Here is a 22,997-nt window from a genome sequence, read left to right as displayed (position 1 = left end):
TGCTGTATTTGTCCCAATCCAAATGCCTGTGCCCAGCATTCCCACCTGGTAAAGTAGGTGAGATCACACCAGATGTACCCAGGACAACAGGCTGGGCCTGGCTGCCTGCCCTACTCTTCCCCCTGGGGACATTCACAATGCACTCACATGTTTTTAGTGGACATTTTAACAGTTTAAGAGGCTGGCAGAACATCAGAGGCCTGATGGCAGTTCTGAAAATCCAAATTGTTCCAAGTAAAGCCATCCCATGGTGGCTGGCCAGGAGCCCCAGGAGACAGTAGAGGCAGAGGTCTTGTCTCAGCAGAATTACAACAACCATGAAACTTCCTTTCTGCTTCAGTTTGTGCACTGACCATTTTTTTCCTGGTTCTTTCCTCCTTTGGTTGCTCCCCAAATTACATTGGGCTGTTGCCTATTTAGCAGTGGAAGCAGCTGATAGTGATTGAATAATTTTGCAGTTGGATGTGTAAGACAGCACTTGCTGTGATGTTTTGTTCCTGATTGGATTAGTACGGCTCTTTACTTGGCTGATTGACACAAACTTGATTTTCTCTCTGAGCTTCCACTGTTCATTAGAAATTCCCCCTTTGAATAACTGCTCCTGCAATGAAATATGTTTTCAGGGTAGTTCAGATGAAATGAAACCACACTAAACCTCTGTGTTTGCCTTGGTTAGTTCTTCAAAAAAACCCAGAATGGGCTTAGGAAAGGGTATCTCATCCAGTGATGATTTTAAAATTTTTTTTTCTATCATCACCATAGGGAATACCTCCTAAAAATTGGTCAGCAATTTAATCTTCTGAATACCTGTTGTTGAGAAACATCAGGTGTGCTTCATTGAATTCTGGTGCCAATGTCCACTTCCTAGAGAAATTCCCATGTCACATTTGCTGGAGTAACCCTTGCTTCTCCTCTGAATCTTCTGTCCTTTGCAGTAGCTGTGGTCATGCTTCTTTATAGCAAAAGTTTCTCTCAAGGTCTCCCCATTTGAGCTTTTCAACAGATAAGGCATATCAGCTAATGGAAGAAATAGCTCAGGTAGCTCCTTTTTCAGCATTTAGATGCTTTCAGCAGGCTGAGTGTTTGGGGACAGGGAAGACCTGGTGAGAGCAAGGTGGGGTCCAGGGGCTGGATGCAGGTGTTTGCATGCATGTAGCATTGGGTGTGAGCTGCTGCCCTTCAGTGTGTGTCCTGCTGACAGATTTCTAGTCCTCACAAAAGAAAAAAACCAAACAAACCCACAGAACAACGTGTTATCTTTATTCATGGCAGTTTCCACTGCCCCTTTTTTCTCCTTTGTCCTGTTATCAGAAGCACCTTTCTTCTGAGTCAGTTTAGATCTCTTCCAGTTTTCCTGCAGTCACTTTAAACCCCTCCAGTTTTCCTGGGGCTGTTAAGGAGTGGAGTTGCAACAGCTGGCTTCACCAATGGCAGCAGGCAGGGAAGACCCATCTGGGCTGCAGAGAGCTCAGGGCTCCTCTGCTGTCCTTGGGATGGTGTTCCATGAGCAACCCACCAAACACAAGCGGTGCAGCAGGCACTGGCAGAGTTAGCATCCCACAGACGCGTGCAATGGCTTTCCTGCCGGGGGTCTGAAATGGACACAGACTGTTATTCCCAACACTGAGAGAGCTGAGGACATGCTCCAGCATCCCTGTCACACACTGCCACATCCCAGTGGCAATGCAGGAAGCATTTGCTTCCCACAGATTTATCACTAGCATCTACGCTTTGTTCGAATTTCACAAACCAAAACATTTGGAAGATGGATGCAAAGCAAAGATGAAGGAGTGTGTGTCTGGGACTCCGTGCATTCGACTGCCAAACAGGTGTCAGTTCGTTTCTGAGGACCACAAAAAGGTGTTTCTAGAGCCAGGTCTCCCTCATGAGTGATGCCTTAAAAGGCTTATTAGAAAAGCTTCCTGCTTGCTCATGCTTTTTGGCCATCAGGAAAAGATAAGTTATCAGTGCTGGGGGATCAGTTCTCTCCAAGTGACCCGAAGAAATTATCAGTAAAAACAGACAAATTCATCCACTGCATCTGCTTTCCCCTCGTGCCATCACTGACATGAATGTAAACAGCTGGGACGAGAGTGCCAAGAGAATGAGGATTTAGCCCATTAAAATGGCACTGCTTTAACACAGCTAGGACAAATCTCTGCTCTTGAGTGGTTTGGGACATGATAATAGCTTTATTTATGCTGCTGTGCATGCAAGTAACTGCTGCATTTAACAGAAACAGTCTGAGCTCTTATGAGCTGTATTTGAGTCTCTGCAGCGAGTTTATGGGTTGCTGTAGGGGCATTTCATATCAGAAACAGACACACTCAGGAAGGCTGCTTACTGAAAATAAACTATTGTTTGGTGTCCAGTCTTAGAGCATCTATTAATGTTTGGCCCTTAGACACTTAGTGTGATGTTTCAGTTATAACTGCAGTTATAAATAGTTACAGACACCAACATAAAAGCACATGGCTTCGACAGGCTGCCTTGGTGCTTACCTTTTCTTGCACTGGCCAATCAACATAAATACTATGAGGCTAATTGACAAACTCGGGATGACTGGAATGAGGATAAATAGCTGCTTGTCCTCTTTTCTGGACACTGCAAAGATAAATGACAGGAAGTAAGAAGATGTTAGAAGTGATTGTATTACCTCCTACAAAGCTTGGGCTCAGATCTCATCGTGTCCACATTACCCTACATGTTTTTATTTACTTGTTCATTTGTTTGTTTGATACAGGTATATGCTACTGGGTGGGCTAACATCCTCCTTCAGGGTCATGTATCTCCTGCAAATAGATGCAGTCACTGCTATGTGCCTCTCCCCTGCCTTCTGCATCTTGCACCAGAACCAGTGCACACAAGGACAGCCCAAGACAGCCTACAGGGCTCAAAGGAGCTGATCTGTGGTGCAGGACAGGCAGCAGGATGCCCTGTGGAGATACTGCAAGTACCCCGTGCCCTCTCTTGCTCAGCAGTCGCTCCTCCACCCCAGCTGTCCCCATGCAGCAGGGAAAGGTGCTGCTGCAGAAGCATTAATATTTTGGGGCTTGCCTGCTAACTGCACTGGAGATGCAAAGCTGTAGGAATGGCTGTGCTGGAGGAGGCTGAAGGTGTAACTAAGGCAGCATCCCCCCTCCAGTGCTGGACACCAGCAGATGCCATGGCAGCCATCAGCACTTGCACCCAAACAGGTTTTATAAAGGATGTAGAAGAAACACGGTTTACTTTGTGCTCCATACCAGAGAAACAATCCTGTGTCCATTCACTCCAAAAGCCCTGGTCAGCACAAAAAATGTTTGTTCTCCCCCTGACACGAACACATGAAACGTGGCTTTGGTTTGCTCTGGAAATCGTTAAAGCAGTTTCCATTTGGGTCGACACAAACTGAGGAACAAAACAAAAAGAAGAAATATCACAGAAGTACGTGTCACAATCAGGATCTGTCTGGTGTGGCCCGATGTTCCTGAACACTGTCCAGGCTCTGCAAACATTTGGATTATCTTTTGGCACTTTTAAATGATTTCATAATAGTTTTGTACAAGCTAATGTAAATAACATGACTATGAAGACAAATCTACTGAAAATAATTTCTGGAGGTGTCATCATGTATGTTGCCATTTATGCCTGTTAATTTATGGAATAATCTTTTAATTACCTAAGGTGATTCATGAGTGAAATACAACAATTAAAAAAGGTATGTCCCCTATGATTAATTAGTCCTTTTCATTTCTGCCGTCCAAACTGCACCTGGATCATTCACAAGAAGAAAGCACCATGCATAAAAGATGTGTTCTGCCCCGGGCCACTCCTTTTGGGAGATTAGAATTATAGTTTCCTTGGTTCAAGTTGTGCCACCCTATTCAGGGAAACAAGCCACAGCAACCTTTAAATTTCTTCAATGACAGTTTTCTGAGAAAACAGGCAGGAGGTATGAGGAAATGCTCACTTGGAGCCTCCTGCTGGGATCTGTTACTGCTAAAGCAAAGCTGAAGCTGGAGGTTAAGGGGGTTAAGGAGGAACATGTGCAGTGCAGCAGCCGGTCAGTGATTTCCACCGGCAGTGCCGGCCGGGGCTGTGCACAGTCAGTGCCCAGGGTAACCCACACCCTGCTGCAGCCTGTGCCTCCCCACCGCCCCTTCCCCTCCCTGGGGCACTCTGGGTGCTGTCCCTACCGCCCAGGCAGCCGTGGCTTCTCCCACATCTTCTGCCACCTGCACCTCGTACTCCAGGCAGTGTGACGGCATTCTCCCTCCCGGTGGGCTCCAGGCCACGAGGAGCTCCTCAGCTGCAGACATGGAAACCACCAGCTGCTTCGGGGCTGAGGGCTTTGCTAGGAGGGGAGAAAAAAGAGAGGCGGTCAGGAGGTGCTCTCAGACAGCTCCTGGTGGAAAGGCTTCAGTTCATCACCGCCAGCCTCTGTCCCTTTTCCCCGTTGACGGGGTTTCTGAGCTCTCCTGGCTCTGAGCCACGATGCTGGAATAGCAAGATACCACAGAGTCTGGAGGGTGGATTATTTATTTTAACTTGACACCCAGGCTGGATGAGGTCCTTGCTCTGGGCTGCAGTGCAGGGGATTTGAAGCACAGGGCTGTGAGCACTGTGCTCGGCACGTTCCCCTCGCAGCCGCCAGCCCTCCCTGTGCTGCTGGGGCAGCCTCGGCCCCTGCAGTGTCACTCCACTGCACTGCTGATCTCACACTCTCTGCATCCCAGAAAACACTCTGGTTTGTGTCAGACGCCCAAAGCCACACACGAAGCACGTGGCAGCATTAATGGAATTCAGAAATCCTGCTCATTAGCCCAGTGGTTTAGCTGGAGGACTGGCTATTTTTCCTTCTGGCTTGTAGGCAAATGCACCAGCATGGTGTCTATAATAAAGCCCATGTACATGTAATGTTTGCACATCACGCTGTGCCTTGCTCCTGATGCCTTAGGGTTTAACTTTTATATTTTTCAAATCCTGTACTGCTTCGTGTGTAACTCTGAAGTTTCTTGTGGTCTGTTAGCTGCTGTTCTCTCATGCTGGTTAGACATAAAAAGCCACTCTAGATTTGCTCTCCAGGGATACTTAGATTGTCCCAGGCCCCAAAATATGTAAACTAAGGCCTCTGACGAGGAAGGCAAACTTGGGGTAGTTATGTCATTAACTGGGGTTGTAATTGGAGAATTGATCCTGACGTGCAAATGGACCAAACTTATAAAATTTGGAAGAACTCGTGACCTGGGGTCTGTCTTGGGTGTAGCCTTTTGACTGCCCAGGGTGCACCTTTGAAGGCCCTTCAAATCAATACCTACCTTTCTTCCCTTATTCTTGTCTAGTTTCTATTTTTAGGTGGCCATCTCAGGCATCACTCTCTTTCCCTGTCTCTCATGGGTTTGAAATCCATCTCTGCTCTGACAGACCCCATCACACTTTGCACTCAGCTCACCCCAGACCTTAGCTTGGTTTGAACAGCAAAGCCTAAAGATCTCTCCTGTGCTTGTGAGGAGTGGAGCAGTGGTTTCAATTCCATCAGCAGTAAATGAAGATATCTCTATGACCTTGCTACTAGAGCCAAAACCCCATAGCTGCCCTGCTGTATGCCCACCAGGCCATTTATATGTCCAGTTGTCCAGCTGCCAAATGCAGCACTTGGAGGCACCCACTGACCCTCCAGGGTTGTGCTGGGTGGTGTTGCTTGCCCACAAACACTCTTGGAAGCTAAAGTCCTGTTTGGCACATGCCACAGCCCCTTCCCTGGGGGAAATGCACACATTCCAACCACCCACCTACAAAAGCACACATTTATTTGAGACCCCTAATGCAGGAGGTGGGCCTGGGGTTTGTGGTGGCCACAAGGGTCCCCTGTTGCTTCCCTGCTGTCATTACCGAGGTTGTGAAGGCGAAGGGTGGTGTACAGTGGCCGTAGCAGGGTGGCTGCTGCTGAACCATTGACACAAATGTTCAGATCCTGGTATTCTGCCTGGCTGAGGTTTCTCAGCACGCAGCCGACGTTCACGCCGCGATCCTGGATGTAGTGATCGCACTGCACCACATGGTCCAGCCCCTCGTACCTAGCAGTGGAGAGGGAAACAGAAAAAAATAACCAGGGCAATTTACTACTTGGGTAAAGAGTTTTTTTGTAAGATTGGACCTAAGCCTCGAGTATTGCCCATATCCCACCCTTTGTCCAAAGCACAGAGCTGTGGATCAGCACCTGGACTCCTGCTATGGCTAAAGTGTGGAGAAAACACAAAATTAACATGCACAGACAGCTTCCCAGGCTGGTTTGTAGGCTGTGTCAGGCTCTCCTCAAGTCCATTCCTGTAGCACAAGAGGTCCCACTGTGTGACTGGAGCCAGGGAAGAATCTGGCCTCTGCTCATGGAGACAGTCATCCTCCCCTAGGGCCCTTCCTGCTCCATCAGTCACAGACTCTGGAGTTGCAGAAAGGTGCCCTCCCAAGCCAAAATGAAATGTTTTCAGGCAGGTGATGTGTGCCATGAATGTACTGCCTTTGGGGGCCACTCCCCAAAGCTGAGCTGCTGGCTCCCTCCTGGAAATACTGACTGGTGTTTCATATTAAATTTTAAGATTCCTGCTAGTTTATGCCCTCAAGGCAGGGCTGAATCTGGCCCCTGTACTCCAGACCTAACGAAAGTCTCCCTGCAGAGCACATTATGTTTGGGGGGAAAACTTCATGTTCTAGTACAATAAAAAGTTGCTCACAGGGATCAAAGGATGCCGTTGGTGTCCACGCAATCTTGGGATGAAATGGGACCCAGATCCAGATGCCTGGTTTTATTGAAGGCAATTAAATACAGGTTGGAGTTTTTTAGTGTTTGTTTTTCTTTTAGGTATGAATCATGCATTTCCATGGTTTCCTTCAAGCAGATCTTTGCAGTTAGCAAAATGGTTTTGAATCAGTGCTTCTGCTTTGAAGACTACTTCCAAGAGTTACGTGGAACCTCTTTAAAATGCAGCTATGCTTTTCTTCACGTAGCCCAGTGGCATGAAACCCAGTCTAAGTCATCCTTTCCAAAATATCATAGGAGCTGAAGCACAAATACAGTATTTACTTTGGCCCAAACCACTAATTCTAGCTATGATTTTCCTACAGAACAGAATCTAGGCACCAGTTTAAAAGAAACAGCTGAGAAATATGTGTTATTATTATTATTACCTTGTGGCAGCATGTTTGCTTGTATAAGATGTGCTGAGGCTATGAAAACATATTTGAACACTAAAAATCCAAGTTGCTGAGAAGCTCCACTCTGTATCTAGGGCTCACTGAGCTTGGTAGCCTCCTGCTAAATCCTGTCCTATTGAGATATAAGCAGTGTGATCATGGGAAATGTGCAGCCAGAACTATCCAGGTGTATTCAGCAAAGAGAAAGCACAAATCTTTATGCTGGACAACATGCAGTAAACACCTCAGGGGGATGAATAAAAGGAAAGGAGGAAGTGAGAAGGCATTTCCTGGCAAAAGTCAGCAGAAGCCTGATTTTAAGAAAGTGAGAAAGGATTTGGTGTTTTCTTGCCAGAAGGCATGTGTGGCTTGGGACTTTATTTCAGCTCATTCTGGGTGAATTGGGCAATAGCATTGCCAGCCATAAAAGCATATTTACTGGGTCATTTTTGTACTCTGAGTGGTTCACTTGGTTGCTGCCTGGATGTTTTCCTATTTTGCTGTTACCTACCAATAATACAGCCCATAATGTACGCCATGAGGTGTGAGGAGACCTGGCTGCCAGCTGCACTTCAGGTATTCCCAGTCATGATAGATGCAGTGGAAATTCTGGACCTCTGATTCCAGTTTTCCTGTCAGATGAGAAGGAAATAATCACTGTTTAACAATGTACCAGTCAGACCAAGCAAAATATAATTTTTTTGCCTTTGAACAACCGTGTGCTGCAGTGAAAGATAGGAAATGAAAAGAGAGGAGAAGAAAAGGCTGCCAGTCAGAACTATTAGTTTTACTGCCAAGTGCTCTGTTCCTCATAAAAGCCAGTCCATCTTAGAGCAGAAAGATGCTTAACTGACCCTTTCATTCAGTGGTGGAGCTCTTGCAGGGCAGCTGAGCAGAGTCTGGGCACAGGCAGAGGGAAAGGAGCCCCAAGTATCCAGTAACCACAACCACAGCCTTTGGTAGCAGACCCGCTCTGGTGCCTTAAACATCAGCAAGCCCTGCAATGACTTATCCATCCAGGAACCCTCAAGCCAGCATTGTTTCATGCAACAGGCTCATGCAAAGCACAGAACTGCGCCAGGTACCCCAGACTGCTCCTAACCTTGTGGTGGGACCTGAAAGGTGGCATAAATCCAGTCACTTTGCACTTCCACGTCATCTGTACACCACCCTTTGAGCAGTGTCTGCAGCCTCACTTCAGCGGTCCTGCTGAGGTCAAATCCAACTCTGAATTTTAGCTTCCTAGTAAAAATAACCTGGTTGAAAGACAGACTTTTTAAGCACCTCTTCTGTCGCTAAGTGGGCTGCAGAATTAGGTACCCTTGCTCTTGCTCCAGCTGCAAATAGTCTCATTGGTGTGCTTTATTGTCTCTTTACATTTCTGTCCTGCCTCACTTGCCCAGTGCTCCTCCAGCACTAATTTACACCTGCTGTGCCCAGCCTTGCTGGCTGTGAGTCCCTTCACCCCACAGGACACAGCAATGACAAGGCAGAGCAGGCTGGTTAATGGGACCCCCAGCAGGAGCACTGTGGACCACCTGAGGAGGATACCACCACAAACCCAGATAAAAGGCATTTGTTTATGGTGTGAGATAATCAGAAACAGAAGGAACAATGAGTCTTGTAAGGCTGGTTCTTGTGGGAATCACAGCCACACCCTGCAAGGGTGGACCAGCAGCCAGGCAGGGCAGTAAGGGCTCCCCCACCACTGTGTACCACCGGGCTCAGCCTTTTGTGGGACTTTCTGAGCACCCCCTATGAGGGTTTTGCTATTTTTTTTTTCCTCAGACTTACTCCCCATCACTTAATGCAAGGAAAACAAAGTTGACAGAGATTTACAACAAGTGATGAGACAAAGTGTTGTGTTAGCCCACATAGGACTGAGGTAACATGCTGTAAAATGCATCTGTGCCATAAAATGCATCCATGTACTGCAGGGGGAACAGCACTGGCACAGCCCACAGTCAGGCTGCCCTCAGCACTCCCCAAGTGTGAGAGCTGTCTTGAGCCAGGTATTTCTAACAGATATCAATGTTTGCTTCTGCCGATGTCCAGTGGATTTTCTTCAGCCTGACCGCTCTTCATGACCTTATCTGAGGTCAAGATTTTGGCAAGGTGTCAGAGGTGATTTTGTTCTAGTCTGTACGTCTGCCTCATATAAGAAACTTTTATTACCCATGATTTCAGGAATTCTGATGTGTTTTTTGAAACAGTGTATGCCTTTCTTTCAAATTGCAGTTAAAATCATCCTGGAGGAATCTGCACAGACACACCCTGCTGCATATCTGGGAGTGTGAGCTGCATCATGACCAACATCAGGCCCAAGGGCCCCTTTCCACGCCCTTGCATTTGCAATGCACGGCTGCAACTGGACTTTCCACCTCTGCAGGCTCCCATGGGATGGCTGGGGCTAACCCCATTTCTGTGGTGGCTGAGCACGGCCTGGCAGCCTTGGCTTTGCTGACTCAGGCAGGTGAAGCAGATGAGCTGTTCCAGCAAGCAGCTGGGCTCCACAGCACTGCCAGCCTGATGGATTGCTCCTTCTCTCTTCCTGGTCTCTTGAGCTGGCAAGCCCTCTAGCACTCCTGCCTTAGGATTGTACAAAAAAATCCCTTTTTTCTTTCAGGATACCAGTCTGTATTTTAGGTTGTTGGGCAAGATCCTCGGCATATTTTTCCTCAGTACCTTGTGCCAACCAAACAGCTCCCACTGCTGAGTTTCTCCTCTCCCCATTCCATTTACCTTCCTAAGTGTGCAGCAGCTTTCATCTTCTAAGCACTCACAAAATATGTTCCAACAACCCTTTCTGTGCCGTGCCTGCTACTGCCCTGCTGCACACCAGTGAGAGAAAACTGACAATTTTATTAAAGAGCTGAGTTAGAGTCAACCATATCTAAAAGAGAGAAGCAAATGGTACTTAAAACACACTTCTGGGTAGAGGGAATGTTGGAACATTAGGATAATCAGTGAAATTTCACTTTTATTTGTTCACCACTCTGCATCCCTAAGGATCTGTTGTCTCAGGTCAAGTCCCATAAAGCTGCTTTTGAAAAGTGTAAATTTTTTTTCCTTTTACAGTGAGGAATGTTATTGAAATATTTTGGGCAGCAAACACCCAGCCCTCTGACAGAAATAACCGCTCCATGGCTGCTGCCGCTGCTGTTACATTTCAAAACACATTCCCATTCAAACCACTGAAACATTCTGGTTTTTCATGGAAAACTGGAACTGCTTTGGTTCCACTCCTCCTTGAAATGCAAACATAAACCTGTGCAGGAAGTAAAGGCAGAACAATAGCCCTGGTTTGGGAGGACTAATTCATGCTTTGCCCTACCTTCCAGTCTCTGTCCCCGCTGTTGCGATATTCAAACTTGTATTTCACCGTGCATTCGTTGAAGGTTTGTACGTGGGGTGGAGGCTTCCACTCTACATCCAGAGAACCCAGGAGCCCAGGGTCAGTGATCTGAAGGTCTCGTGGGGGAGCAACTACATTAAAAACAAAGCAGAGGGTAAAACCGGGTGTCAAAGTGAAGAAAACAAACACAAAGCAGTCATGAAATTTGTTGATATGATAAGTTGATATGATTTGTTGAAATGCAGCTGCTGGATGTGGAGGGAAGTGCTGCTGGCTGCAGCCCTGGATGTTGAATACCCTGTTCTCAACAAACCACACAAGCTCTGCTCCCACCCACCCCCCGAAAAACCAGTTTTACTGGTGCTCAGAGAAAACACTTGAGGACCATTGAAAATGCACACAGAATGCCACTTTTTGACACTCTCTTTCAAGATGTTTTAAGCAAAACTGCTGTCCTGGGGTGACCTTTCATGTCCTCTATTTGCTGACCTTCAACTCATGATATTTACCAACCTTCAGGACAGTTATCCCTGCAAACATTGTGTTCAGCACACACACCAATGCAGGATGACAGGTCAAAGCATGCTGTCAGGAGGATTTCTATTCCTTTACCATTATAGACACAAATCATCCATATTGCTTTAAATATTCCTTTCAAGTATATTAAAGATTACTGGGAAAAAAAAAAAAACAAAACAGGAAAAAAAAGGGCAAAAAGCAGAGAATTAGAATAATTCTTATTTTGGACATCTACCAATACTACACAAAAAGTGCCTTTACAGTTGATCTGGCTTTTATAAGAATATAAGGTGCTGATATATGTCAATAAATAAGTAAGTATTGTGGATGAATTCCATACTAAGGTGTGTCCTAATGGTCTAGCTCTGTATGGAGTTGTCATTCACATAACAACAGCTGTTTGGCTGCTCAGTTTTATTAGCTGAAACAAAGTCAACTTTTGTTGATGTCTAAGGTCATTTTTCTCCACTGTCTAAAGGTGAGATTGTCCATTTGGTTTCTGCATGATACACTTTATTTCCCAGGAATTTGGAGCCCATCTCCTGTCAGTATCAGTCTAGCACTACCTCCATTCTCCCTTTGAATCTGGCCTCCAGATCACTGGCTTCTCTAACACCTTTTTCATGTCTTCATCAGGATTTACACCATTTTCCCCTTTTATTATTTTTATAAACCCATGGTGAAAGCAGACCATAAGAATATTTTTCAGTGGAATATGGCGACATAAGTCCAGCTTTAATACACTCCCTGAAAAGTTTGTAGGGTACATTGCTGGAGGATGTTTCTTCTACAGAAATTTTCTCAAATGAAACAAAACACACTTGGGGCAGCCATTTGAAAATCCCACTTTCCCCCATATGTGAAGCTCCATGGGAGATTTGTTGCTACAGTAGATGGTGAAGTAGGAGATGTATTTAGGACGATACTGGAGCAAGTGCTTGGGAAGCTCCTCCTGAGTGTTTAAATGCTGAGCCTCACAGCACTGCAAACAAGGAAGCAAAAAGCTGCTAGCCTTTGTCATGAGCCAGGTGATAAGCTGTCAAGAGATGATTAGATTGGTCAGAACTGGAATTTCTGACTGGCTATGAGTATGCTCTGAAATTTATTTACATCCTGAGCTTGAGCAAAACAGCAGTGTTTTTTCAAAAGAATTGTTATTGTAAACAGCAACTCTTGCAAAATAAATTTTGACTGGATTTCAGAGGGAACAGAAAAGCTTCTTTTTGGGATGTTGCTGGCATTCTGGGATTTGATTGTTTTTTAAATGTCAGCACCGCCTCTTGCAGTTTCTCATTCTCACAAAAATGCATTACCTTCTCACATCACCCATACAGAACACAGGACTAGAAATCCTCTATTCCATCATCCAGTCTTGAAGAAAAGTTGCTCCTGGATGTTTCTTGTAAAAAACCAAACTAACAGCATTTCCCCCTGATGTTTGTGGTGGTGAGTCAGGTGATGCTGAGCTGGCTGTGGGATACCCACTGCCCTCACAGCCACCCCTCCTGGCTGCTGGGCACGCTGATGTCACCAACATCACTGCTTTGGTGACAAACCCCTGCCTGTCCCCAGCTGCCCCCCACCACCTCTGTCCACACCATGCCCTCTGAGGCAGTGCAAGCAGCATGTGGGGTTTGCAAATTTCCACCTATTTTGCCAGTGGAAAAATGGCAGCCTGCCAGGTGTCCCCCTCTTATCTTCCACCTCTGTGTCTGCACTTCCCTGTGCTGCTCAGAGAGGTGGAGGTGACACTTATGTTTTCTGAAACCCATTTCAAAGGCAGCCTGCTCTGCTCAGCGTGGCAGCAGGGGGGTTGCTGGCAGCTTTCTGTGTGTGCTGGCTGCCAAGACAGGCAGTCTCTCAGTGGCCTCCTGGGCAAGTTCTCACCTCTGCACCACGCACTGGTTACAGCAGGGAGGGAGGGCCAGACCTGCTCACCATCTCTCTGGGTGCGAAGTGCCAGCTGCCAGAGGCCAAAAGAGCCAGCAGGTGCAGCGCAGCAAAGAGATGCTCAAGGGCTTGAAGCAAAGGGTGCTTCAAGTGCCATTGCCAGCAGTGATAGCTTGAAGAGCAGTATTGTCTTAGAAGCATCATTCTCCAAGTACAAATAAGCCTTGTGTTTCTTACACCCAGCACAGTCTGTGTGGCAGGGACCATGCCCAGGAGCATTTATGTATCTGAGCAGAGTTTATATTTGATAACTCTCTATCAAACAGTGTATTTGCTGTGCACCAAAGGCAGTCTCTTCCCCTTTCAAATTCGCTCAGAAAAACATCCACTAAACACATAATATATTTAGACAATGGATTACAGGTTTATAAACCAGCCACTCACACAGCAGTGCACACACACAGAAGTTTTGGTTGAAGGACAAGCTCCACAAAGGGCCCAAGTTAACACGAAGCAGGAGTTAGGCAGTGACACAACAGCACACCGGGTTTTACCTGTGGTGGGGGAGGAGGAGGCCAACACCCAGCCCCACACCAGAGCCACGGGGAGCACGGGAAGCCTCCAGGGAGCCATCAGAGGTCAGGGGTTCCACTGGCCAGGTGCAGGTCAGAAGAGCAGTCCAGCAGCGTGGGTGCGAGGGGGCTGCGGAGACACAGCGGAGTTCACAGCTTCAGCCTCACCGAGGGGCCCTGGTGTTCCCTCTGCAGGCTCAGCACTGACAATAAGCTGGCTTTACTTGTTTACCAAGGCTGATTAATCATTTCCCAGAGGACTTCTCTTTGCAACTTTTGGTGATGGTGGCACATGGCTTTGAAATAATTTCTGGCCAGCTAAGTACACTCTCCACAAGTGTGTCAGTCTGTACTCCAGTCACCAGCCCCTCTGTCTCACGTCTTCTGTGGAAAGTGATTCAACCAAGAGACTGACACCCTGCCATGGGAAATGCCTTGGACCAATGATATTTTCATTAAAAAAAAAAAAAAAAAAGAAACCAGAATGCCTGAGCCTTGCCTTATCCAATAAGCAGACACATCTTATGCAGCTATCGCCACCTTTTGCCTTTCCTGTTCCAGGACTTGGTAGGAATGGTAGGAATGCTTCTGAGAATTCTTCTTAGTTGTCATGGCAATATTTGAAGGGGACAGATTTATATTCCTGTGCAGGTCTGCTGGAAGGAAGATGGGGACTGAGAGGGAGAGGAGCAGAGTTTCCAGGGAGGGGGCTACTCCTTCTTTCAGATTTCATGCTGAAGCTGGGTAGAAATTACTGCCTACAGACACCCCAGCTCAGCAAGCTTCCCCATGCCAGAAAGCACATGCTGACAGGGTTTTAATTTTTTTCATACAGATACAGGTGTAGTTATAGATTACATAGAGATGGAGGATGAGAGAGATCTATAGATTGTATATGTATACAGATCTAGGTACATAAATAGGTATAGATATAGACATTAATCTTCCTGGAAGCTTGAGGCCAATGCTCGAGCTCCACTTGAGTAAGAACTTGGCAGGATCAATGTGAGCATGCAATTTATCACTGAGATCTATTCAGAAAACAAATTCATTTTATATTGCCCATACAAGCCTGGCTTAAGTAGGTGAAATCCCAGGTCAGACTCTGGCACAGCTGCTTCCTCCTTAGCACCCACAGCTACCATGCAACAATGTGAAATTGGGGCTCTGCTGAACAACAGAACTTCAAGTTGCAGGGATCTTTAGAAATCTGATTGGAGGATTGGAGCCAAAAAAAACCTCCATCACTGGAAAAAGTGGTTCAGGGTAGCCAAAGGAGGAGACAGGCTGTGCTGGCCAGGGTATCTGTATGTGTTTAAAATAAACCAGAAATTCTAGCTGGCAACACATAGCAGCAACTAAAAATACACAACAATTTTAAAAGCAAATTTTCAATTTAAATTAATATCAAATCCCCCCAGTCCATCACATAATTCTAACTATTACATCACATAAACCCATCACGTATGTATCTTTATTACATAAGTATTATTATTTCAGCAATACCAGTAATTTTTCTGCTTTGCTGTGAAATGAGAACGTGTAGTCAGAAAAAATTACTGGAATTACTTCTTTAACCTATCAAACACGGCATAAAACTTGTGTCAGTACAAACCTGGCTGTAGGCAGTGAGTCTGTGTTTCAGAAAGGTCCAAGGATGCAGTGACAAGGAGAGGCAGCTTACAGAGCTGGGAGAAGCAGCAGCTCTAACTCGGAGCTGATGAGCAGCAGCATCCAAGCACTGTGTGTGAGTGTTAGCACAGAAAGCTTCTTTTCATTTCCAGGACAGTTATTTGAATATACTAATAGGGTTTCACAAGGCGAGTAAAAATAAACAAAGGCTTTCACAGAGAGGTTTAAAACCTTCAAAGTGCTCTTACCTGGACCTCTAAGTGCATGGGAGCCCATCTACCTCATGAGTGTAGGGCTCCTCAGCAGCTTCATGTCTGCTCTGCTCAAAGCTTTGTATTTCACAGAAATCTTGTGGTTTTTAAAGACTCCTCTCTGCTCTCCCCAGGGATCAGAAATCACATTGCAATGTAACGGCATCGGCCACACGGTCAGAGGCTTTATTAAGCACCAGAAGGAACATTGCCGTGATTTATGAGGTGCTGGTGTTAATTGTTGCTGTTACGTACTCAAGAAGTTCAAAGGTATGTTTGAAATACTGAAGTGATTAATTAAGATGAAAACCAAATGGCAGAACCAGTGCAGGCTCTCTGCTGGAGGCACACAGCTGTCCCCAGCAGCTGGCACCCACAGCCCCACCACTCACTGCAGCCCCAATCATCGCCTCAGCCCACGTGGCTCTACCTGGGGGTCCCCAGGGCCATCCCCACCACAGAGCCTTCCCATAAGCTTGCTGGCTCTGGAGAAAATCCAGCCTCTCCTGGCTCCTGGGGCTCTGCAGGAAATACAGTGAATTATCCCTCCCCTCGCCCCTCTGCTGTGGCCAGGCATATCAGCCCTGAGCCTTCTACAGCCTTGCCTGCCACCATTTACTTCACCCCTGCTTTCCTGCATCACCCTGCAAGCCCTCCCTTGCCCCAGCCTGGAGAACTCTTGCAAGGAGCGGGTGCTTCAACCAGACCTGGTTTATCCCAGGTGAGAAATCTGTTACTGAAAAAAGGAATCTGATGGTTCCTGCTGCTCTAAGGACCATTCAAGGTCATGGCCAGGAACACACGAGTCAGTTATGGCTGTGTTGCCTCCTGTGAGCTGAAGGAATTTGACTGCAGCAGCTCCCCTCCAGGAGGGACAAGGGGGATGTTTCGGGAAGAGCAGAGCTGTGGTGCACATGCCCTGACAAGCAGCAGGCTGTGGCTCAGGCTGACTCTTCCCATGGCCAAATTTAGGCATCTTGAGAAAGAATTCAGCCATACAAAGGAGATGAGAAATGGCACCAGGAACTGAAGGAGTGCTTCTTGCTGGGAAGAAAAATGTGCTCCAAGCACCTGCACAAGTCTTACGGTATCGCTGTTTGATTTGAGACCTGAATGAATGTGTTATCCCTTCCCAGCCGTAGTCCATGAGAATGTTTTGGAGCAGCAAAGGCAAGATGAGGCCCCTTTCCAGGTGCCAGCTGTCCTCTGCATGTCTCTGTGTGTGTGTGAAGACATGCAGAAATGTGTAGTGCTAAAACTCTCTCCTTGAGAGCCCTGTGAATTTTGGGGGTAAGGGAGTTATGTGTGAGTTGTCCCTTCACTGGAATTGCACAGTGCTGGCTTTTCCTTCTTACTTTGTGCAAAGAATGGCAAAAAAAGTCCCTTGCTGCTTGTAAATGTATGGCCTTGCTTTCAGAGTTATGCAAGATTAGAATTGAGCATTAATGTATTCTCGTTGTGTAAGCTATTTAAGCAGAAAAGGTCACACTGGACACATTGTTTGGAACAAATAAGAAGCATTTGCCAGCAGAGTGAATGCCAGTTCCCGAATGCTAGAACAGGCTCAGTTCCTGAGAAAATTAGATTGGACAAAAATGCATAGCTGGGATTTGCAGCGATAGGACTCCACACCACAACCAGCAGCGCTGGAGCACCCAGGAAGGAGCGGAGAGTGCAGGTCTGCACTGAGCAGTGCCTGCTGGTCCAGCTGCTCTGGCCACCCTCCTGCTCAGAACAACTCCCTTTGTGAACAACAGATGCTTTTCTCATCCTCTCCTTGTGCCATTGTGCTGGTACCTGCTGTTCCTGCTCTGTTCCTGCCCCTGCCAGTGTTGGTGCAACCTCCAAGCTGGTCCTGGAGGAGCTCAGCTGAGGGCACACCAGAGGGGATCCATGCCCTATTCCAGCAAAGCTGAGGGGAGGCGCTGCCCGTGGGTGGGAGAGACATCAGTGGCCCAGGGCACACCTCTGCACAGGACTCAGACCTTAGCTGGTACCACCCTTACTGACTGGAGCTTGAGCAGTGTCCCAACAAGCTGTGAGACAAGCAGGGACAATCCCTGGCTGTGCTGGACCAGAGCCTCAGGGCCCCGAAGTCTGGGCAGGGACAGGCAGGTGATTTGCATCTTAGTAACTGTTCTGTAAATGCGATTAAGTTGCAAAAAAAAAATCCGTCATAAGGTGATGATAAGCTCATGGAAGAAGAAGAAAATAAAACCAAGCCAGCTCTGGCTCACCAGCAAGCCCTGCACACAATGGGGAGGGTGTCCTGCCAGAGCTCTGTGCACTGAGCAGAACCTGGTGGCATCACTGCTGGCGGGGCTCAGCCTGCCCTGTGTCCCCCGTGCCCACCTGTCCTTGGAGGCCCCTGGTATCAGCAGCAAAACTCCCCTGAGCACAGCAAGGAGCAAAGCCACAGGTACTGTTTCCCCTTTGATTGTCTGCCTTCCCTGTTGCAACAGTATTTGAAGGGTGACTCATCTGGCTTGCTCATGAATGAGATTTTTTAGGATTTGTCAGCTGGGTGAGTGACTCCTGGAGTCTCTGTGTGCTCAGAACCATCTCACAGGAGCTTCCTCCTCCTCCCAGAGCATGGTCAGCTCCCAGAGCCTCACAGCTGCTCTCTGGGGCAAGATTAATAAAAGCACTACAGCCAGGGGAATGCAAACTTGTGAAGGTGCCACCAGGCTGAATGAGAGATTTCAAAGAGCTGAGAAGCCCCTGAGCTGGGATCTTGGACTATGACAGATATGCAGCTGCATGCAGAAATTAAAAAGCTCTTCTGTAAAAATCTGCTTCTGCTGGAGGAAATAAAGGAACAGCAGCATCATTGCTGAAATATTTCATTGCAAATGGCAAAGCAGTTGGCAAAGACCATTAGTGGAGCTAAATATAAAAAATGGGCCAAATCCTTTTTGGTTAAAATATATTTGATATATTCATCCCATTTGTGCTAAATTGGTTCTGTCAAGCAATCCATTGTCAAGCTAGATTAAAATATTGGGATGTGATAGTTCAAAATAAAAGCTTTCAACTTTGCAACCTCCATGTTTAGAAGCAGCTTTCTAATCACTGAAGTTAACAACTGAAAGGCTCCAGCTATGAAGACACCATTTGGTGTGAAATAGCATGTTTCATTTGATCCAAAAGGATAGTTTTGAAATTGCCAGTGGTGTGGAAAATGGATGATTTGTAAAAGCCTTTTAACTGCCTCATGTTTCAGGGAAATCAGTCTCTTTTACAAAACTTGCACTAAACAAGCTCTTTCCAAGGCGCTGGGATAAAGGACTCAGTAATTCCAAGCAGACCAGTGGCCTCCAGTGCAGTGTTACGGATTGCACTGGAAAGGGGATGTCACCACAAGGTCAAGTGCCAGGAAAAGGAACACGGGGCATTGGCAACAGACTGAGTGTTGCAAGGAAAAAATCCCTTCTTTGCATTCATAAATTAAACACTTGTGGCTGTTACGGGATTTCAGGAAATGATGGAAGGAATCCAGACTCTCTAGCAATACTCAGTATCAATATTTATTTTTCTGGTGCGTGGAGAGCTCAGTTTTCCGTATTTCTTTGCTGATGGCTACTCTCCTGGCTTAGACAGCATCCTAAGAAGAGACAGCAGCTGTTTGAATGTGCCTGTGCCATGTGAGCCAGCAAGGCAGCTGCCATGGAGCTGGCTCCACTGACATCTTTGCTTTCTGTAATCAGTGTTGTTCCCAGAAAGACCCATCCAGCCCAAAGTCAGGCATCACACACTCCCTCTGCCTTTCAGCTGACTCCGTGGCAGCCTCCCCACTGCCTACGAGGCACTCCTTACACAGATCCATCAACATTTTCCTGCAATCCCTGATGAAATGGTTTCTGTGTGGTGTGTCTGCTACCTTGGGAGCACCGAAGGATCCACAACCTGCTGGCTTCTGCCTTCACACTGAGTCATCTTTCACTCCTGGAGCAATTTCTTCCACAGCCTGCATGTACCCTTTGCTCACACGAGGACTTGCTCTGACTCTCCCTCTGATGCAACTGGGCTTAGACTGGGGGTTTAGCAGAGACTGCGAGAATAATTTAGTTCTTGTCATGGCACAGTGTCAGGTTTAATAAAGGACTCGGTGACTGTACTCTAGCATGTAAAACTTTTGTAGAAAAGAATTACAAAGCAGGGCTGAGGAATTAGACAGCGCTGAGCAGTATGTGTAGCAATGCCTGGGAATCAGCCTGCAGCAAAAAAGGGTTCCAGGGGCTGAGGGTGTGCAGGGCATGCTGGGGAGAGGCTGGAAGGGGATCAGGAGCACAGCCTGGAATGCCAGGGCCCAAATTCTGCTGCTAAATGCACCAGGGCATTACAGAAAAAAACTGAAATGAAGACACAAAGCTGGCAGAGCAACAACTGCAATGGGTTATGAATACATCCAGAGGGAGATGTAAAAGAAGCTAAAAGTTATCTCCAGAACAGAGAGGCTCTGCCACAGCTCCCAGAAAAAGTTTAGGGGCGACAAAGAGCCGTGTACCGGAGACAGAGCTCTGCCACATGGCTGCTCTTGGCAGACCTGGCCAGTCCCAGCACCATCAGCACTGGGTGCAGTGGGGTCCTGTGGCTATGGCAGGCTCTGCCAGGGGACACAGGGCTTACATGGAAGAGCTGTGCATCCCTGTTCCTCAGGAAGGTGCCATTCCCCTGTTGCTCCTGTTCCTCCCTGCCTGCAGACTCGGATCTGTGCTGCCCAGAGTCAGGGGGAGATGCTGACCCCATGCAGGAAAGCCCAGGGCTGCTCCAGGACCACTTTCTGCTCTTCAGGCAAGAGCAGACAGAAATAACACCTCGTACCAAACAGGTTGAGCTGTGAGCCCCAGTGGAGCAGAGAACATCCAAAGACAAATTGTTCTCACCCACACCATCTCCCCCTGCCTGTCCTGCAGGTTGGGCAGGAGCCAACCACAGCCTCCTGGGCAGCAGGCTCTGACCATGCAGGCACTCATTAAGAGTTAGAAAAACCTCCATTTGCTGCCTCCCACCAAATCCACCAGCCTGCTGCGGGGGATGGTGGATACAACTGATCCCACCCCTGGCCCAGAGGCTGCCTTAGGAAAGGCCAAAATCTCTCCACTTCAAAACTGAGCTTACCTGGAAAGGCGGAAGTCTTAAATCTTGGTGCAATCCTGAACGCAGTCTGAGCTGCAGTTACTGGAGCGAGCAGAGCAAGCTCCCAGGCTGGCTGCCATCCTGCTGCTGAAAACCTGAGTGCAGCACGGTGCCAGGAGCCTGGTGCCTTTCCATGAGAGCAGTTTTGTCGCCAGAGCGACGTGACCGATGGCAGCCGGGCCTTCAATCTCTTCTCCAGTGCTAAATCCTGGAAGGAGCTGACTTCTCATTGGGACTCTCCTGCCAGAGCCACACTCAACCTTCTGCCTGTGGTGAATGCCCAGGTCTCAGCCCAGCCTCCTTCCACCACATCCTGCTGGTGGGCATTCACCATCTCCACTGGCCACCTGCCCTGCCTTGTACCAATCTTATCCCAGCAGCATTTGCCCCCAAAAGTAATTACTTTTGTGGTAAAAGTATTTACTCCCAGTGGTAAGTACTTCCAGCCTTGTTTTCAGGTTGGTCCAGAATTAGACAGACATATAAAATAAGAGGTTGAGAGTTGTTATTAAAGCAGAAACATTTCACCTGAAGTGCTGTCACAGTAACTGTGAAAACAAGGCTGGCAGCAGGGCAGCACTCTGCAGATTGGCCCAGGGAGTGTGGATGGGGAAGGCAACAAAGCAGCATTCCTGACATGCAGGGATCAGCTGCCTCTGATGGCTCTGGCACAGGCAGCAAAGGGAGCCAATGCTCCCACTCAGCATTCAGGCCATCCTAAAGAGAGAGTAACTTCCTGGCTTCTGCTTCCCTGCCTTGTCTTTTAAAACTGATTTATTCTCCACAAGCCTCCAAGTCCTTGGGATATGCAAAATAAATCTCCCTTCCCTTCTCCTTTAAACTCCATCCAATGCCTTGCATCAGCGAGTTTGCAGACATGTTGGCAGAGGTGCTCTAGTGGAATCACTGTGCAGCGGGAGTAATAAGTGAAAAAACAGATATTCTGTAGAGTTGAACGCCCTGACCTGGGCTGCCATGGAGTCTGGCAATTCCCAGTCTCTTCCTTTTTGCTTCCTGCCTTGGTCTCCAATGGGGATGGAGCACTGCTGCTGCCTTGGGCAGAGCAGGATCTGCCAGGGGCCAAGCAGCCATCACCCCCACTGTAGGAAAAGGACATCCACAAGGACACCAGGACAGCCAGGCACCCCGGGCAGGCCAGCTGGGAGAAGTGGTCCATCCCAATAACAATGCAGCCAGGGAGCCCTGGGGCACCTTGCAGCCAGAATCTAATCCTGCCTTTGCTGCTGTGAGCAGGATGTGGCAGCCAGGTCCAGAGGGATGGGCACAGAGTCAGTGCCTGAACTGGCCAGCTGGCACATGCAGGAGAAAGGGCAAGGTCCAGGTCATCCTCACAGACTGGTCCTTGAACCCTGAGCTGCAACCCTGGGCATATAAAATAGCATTTTCCCTGGGGGCAGGAGGTTTTCCTGGAGTCTGAGGGGGTAGCAGTCCTGGCCTGCTCTCCTGTGCCTTCCCAGTTCTGTGTGATGACCAGGGATCACCAATGCAAACAGCAGCCCAAGCATTTATGGCTCACATCAACAACTTACTGATGTTGAAAGCTGCTTTGTGAAATGTTTTATTAAAAGTACAGTTTGGCCTGACAGTGAACAAACTGAGAAGAAATTATTCCAAAAAAAAAAAAAAAAAAAAAAAAAAAGACAGTCCAAAAATCCTGAAAGGATTTGTTCTTTCCAGATGCAGATCTTTGACACCTCCCCTAAGAGAGAAGTGTTAGCCCAGAATAAATGCTTGACCAGGACAGCATGATATCTGCTGACAGCTCTTATCAGCAAGCCAGTGCTCGATTAGGACAAGCCTAAAGAATGTAAGCTATATGAAAAGCTGTTTATATCTTCCCATAAAAGGAAAAGTATAGGAAGATACTTAAGTTAGGAATGACCACAAGATGGATTTCAAAACAGCCAGAATGTGGCTTGAAAAGGATGAGACACATATTGGTGCAACAATAGTGTAAACACAGATACACATACACAGCTGTCTGAAAATCTGCAGCTTAAACACCCTGCACTCTGAGCAGATGCAACCAAAGTTATTTCAAGAACACAAACGTCAGTGTGTGTTCTTGAAATAAACTTAAAAATAAAGAGGTCCTGGAAAACTCTCAAAGTTATATAGAAATTATGGTATGCATAAATCCAAATTCTGCACTGCAACTGAACAGCTATGCTGAGTTTCAAACACACACACACATTCAAAATAAAATCATAATATAAAGTAGCTATAACTTACCATCACACTTTGGGATTTTCCTTTAAGCTAGGTAACGTATAAGACAAAATACTTATTAGCTCTTAAAAAAAGAAAGCTGTAACAGTAAAACGGAAAAAAACCAGTCCTGCATATGTTCCTGTTCCTAGAGAGTAAGCTTCAATCAGCTGCATCTGACCAGGCAGCCTGAAAGTGTTCTGTGTGTAGGATGCTCAAGAAGAAATAGAGCAGACA

At 47.2% G+C, this 22,997-nt stretch overlaps 1 protein-coding gene and 1 long non-coding RNA gene across 14 annotated transcripts in view; one reads left to right on the top strand and one right to left on the bottom strand.

The window, feature by feature from the left end:
- The window catches only part of LOC121670084, a 22,888-nt gene extending 10,640 nt beyond the window's left edge, over positions 1-12,248 (top strand). For 7 of the 8 annotated variants that reach the window (XR_006018034.1, XR_006018031.1, XR_006018037.1 and 4 more), the window contains one exon: positions 2,744-2,831. This is a non-coding gene — a long non-coding RNA (uncharacterized LOC121670084). Of the gene's footprint in view, positions 1-2,743; positions 2,832-9,411 lie in introns of those variants that run through there. The other variant, XR_006018036.1, reaches the window with a different exon arrangement.
- Positions 1,240-22,997, bottom strand: IL13RA2 (interleukin 13 receptor subunit alpha 2). 6 transcript variants are annotated; one of them, XM_042039852.1, is made up of 9 exons: positions 13,492-14,934; positions 10,508-10,659; positions 8,276-8,429; positions 7,685-7,805; positions 5,875-6,059; positions 4,179-4,336; positions 3,246-3,390; positions 2,502-2,604; positions 1,240-1,592 (listed from the first exon to the last, which is right to left on the bottom strand). In XM_042039852.1, exons 1-9 carry the CDS (start codon positions 13,568-13,570, stop codon positions 1,550-1,552), a joined length of 1,140 nt encoding a protein of 379 aa, XP_041895786.1. In that variant the 5' UTR covers positions 13,571-14,934; the 3' UTR covers positions 1,240-1,549. The 6 variants fall into 6 exon arrangements, with proteins under 6 accessions (XP_041895786.1, XP_041895782.1, XP_041895785.1 ...); XM_042039848.1 differs by lacking the exons at positions 1,240-1,592; positions 2,502-2,604 and adding an exon at positions 22,785-22,997 and having other exon boundaries at positions 3,046-3,390; positions 13,492-13,639; XM_042039851.1 differs by lacking the exons at positions 1,240-1,592; positions 2,502-2,604 and adding an exon at positions 20,514-21,609 and having other exon boundaries at positions 3,046-3,390; positions 13,492-13,639.

Source organism: Corvus kubaryi, unplaced genomic scaffold (genome assembly GCF_017639235.1).
Source record: "Corvus kubaryi isolate FWS band 111438036 unplaced genomic scaffold, C.kubaryi_AGA036_p1.0 37395, whole genome shotgun sequence".
NCBI lineage: Eukaryota > Metazoa > Chordata > Aves > Passeriformes > Corvidae > Corvus > Corvus kubaryi.
This window is presented reverse-complemented; position numbering and strand designations above follow the sequence as displayed.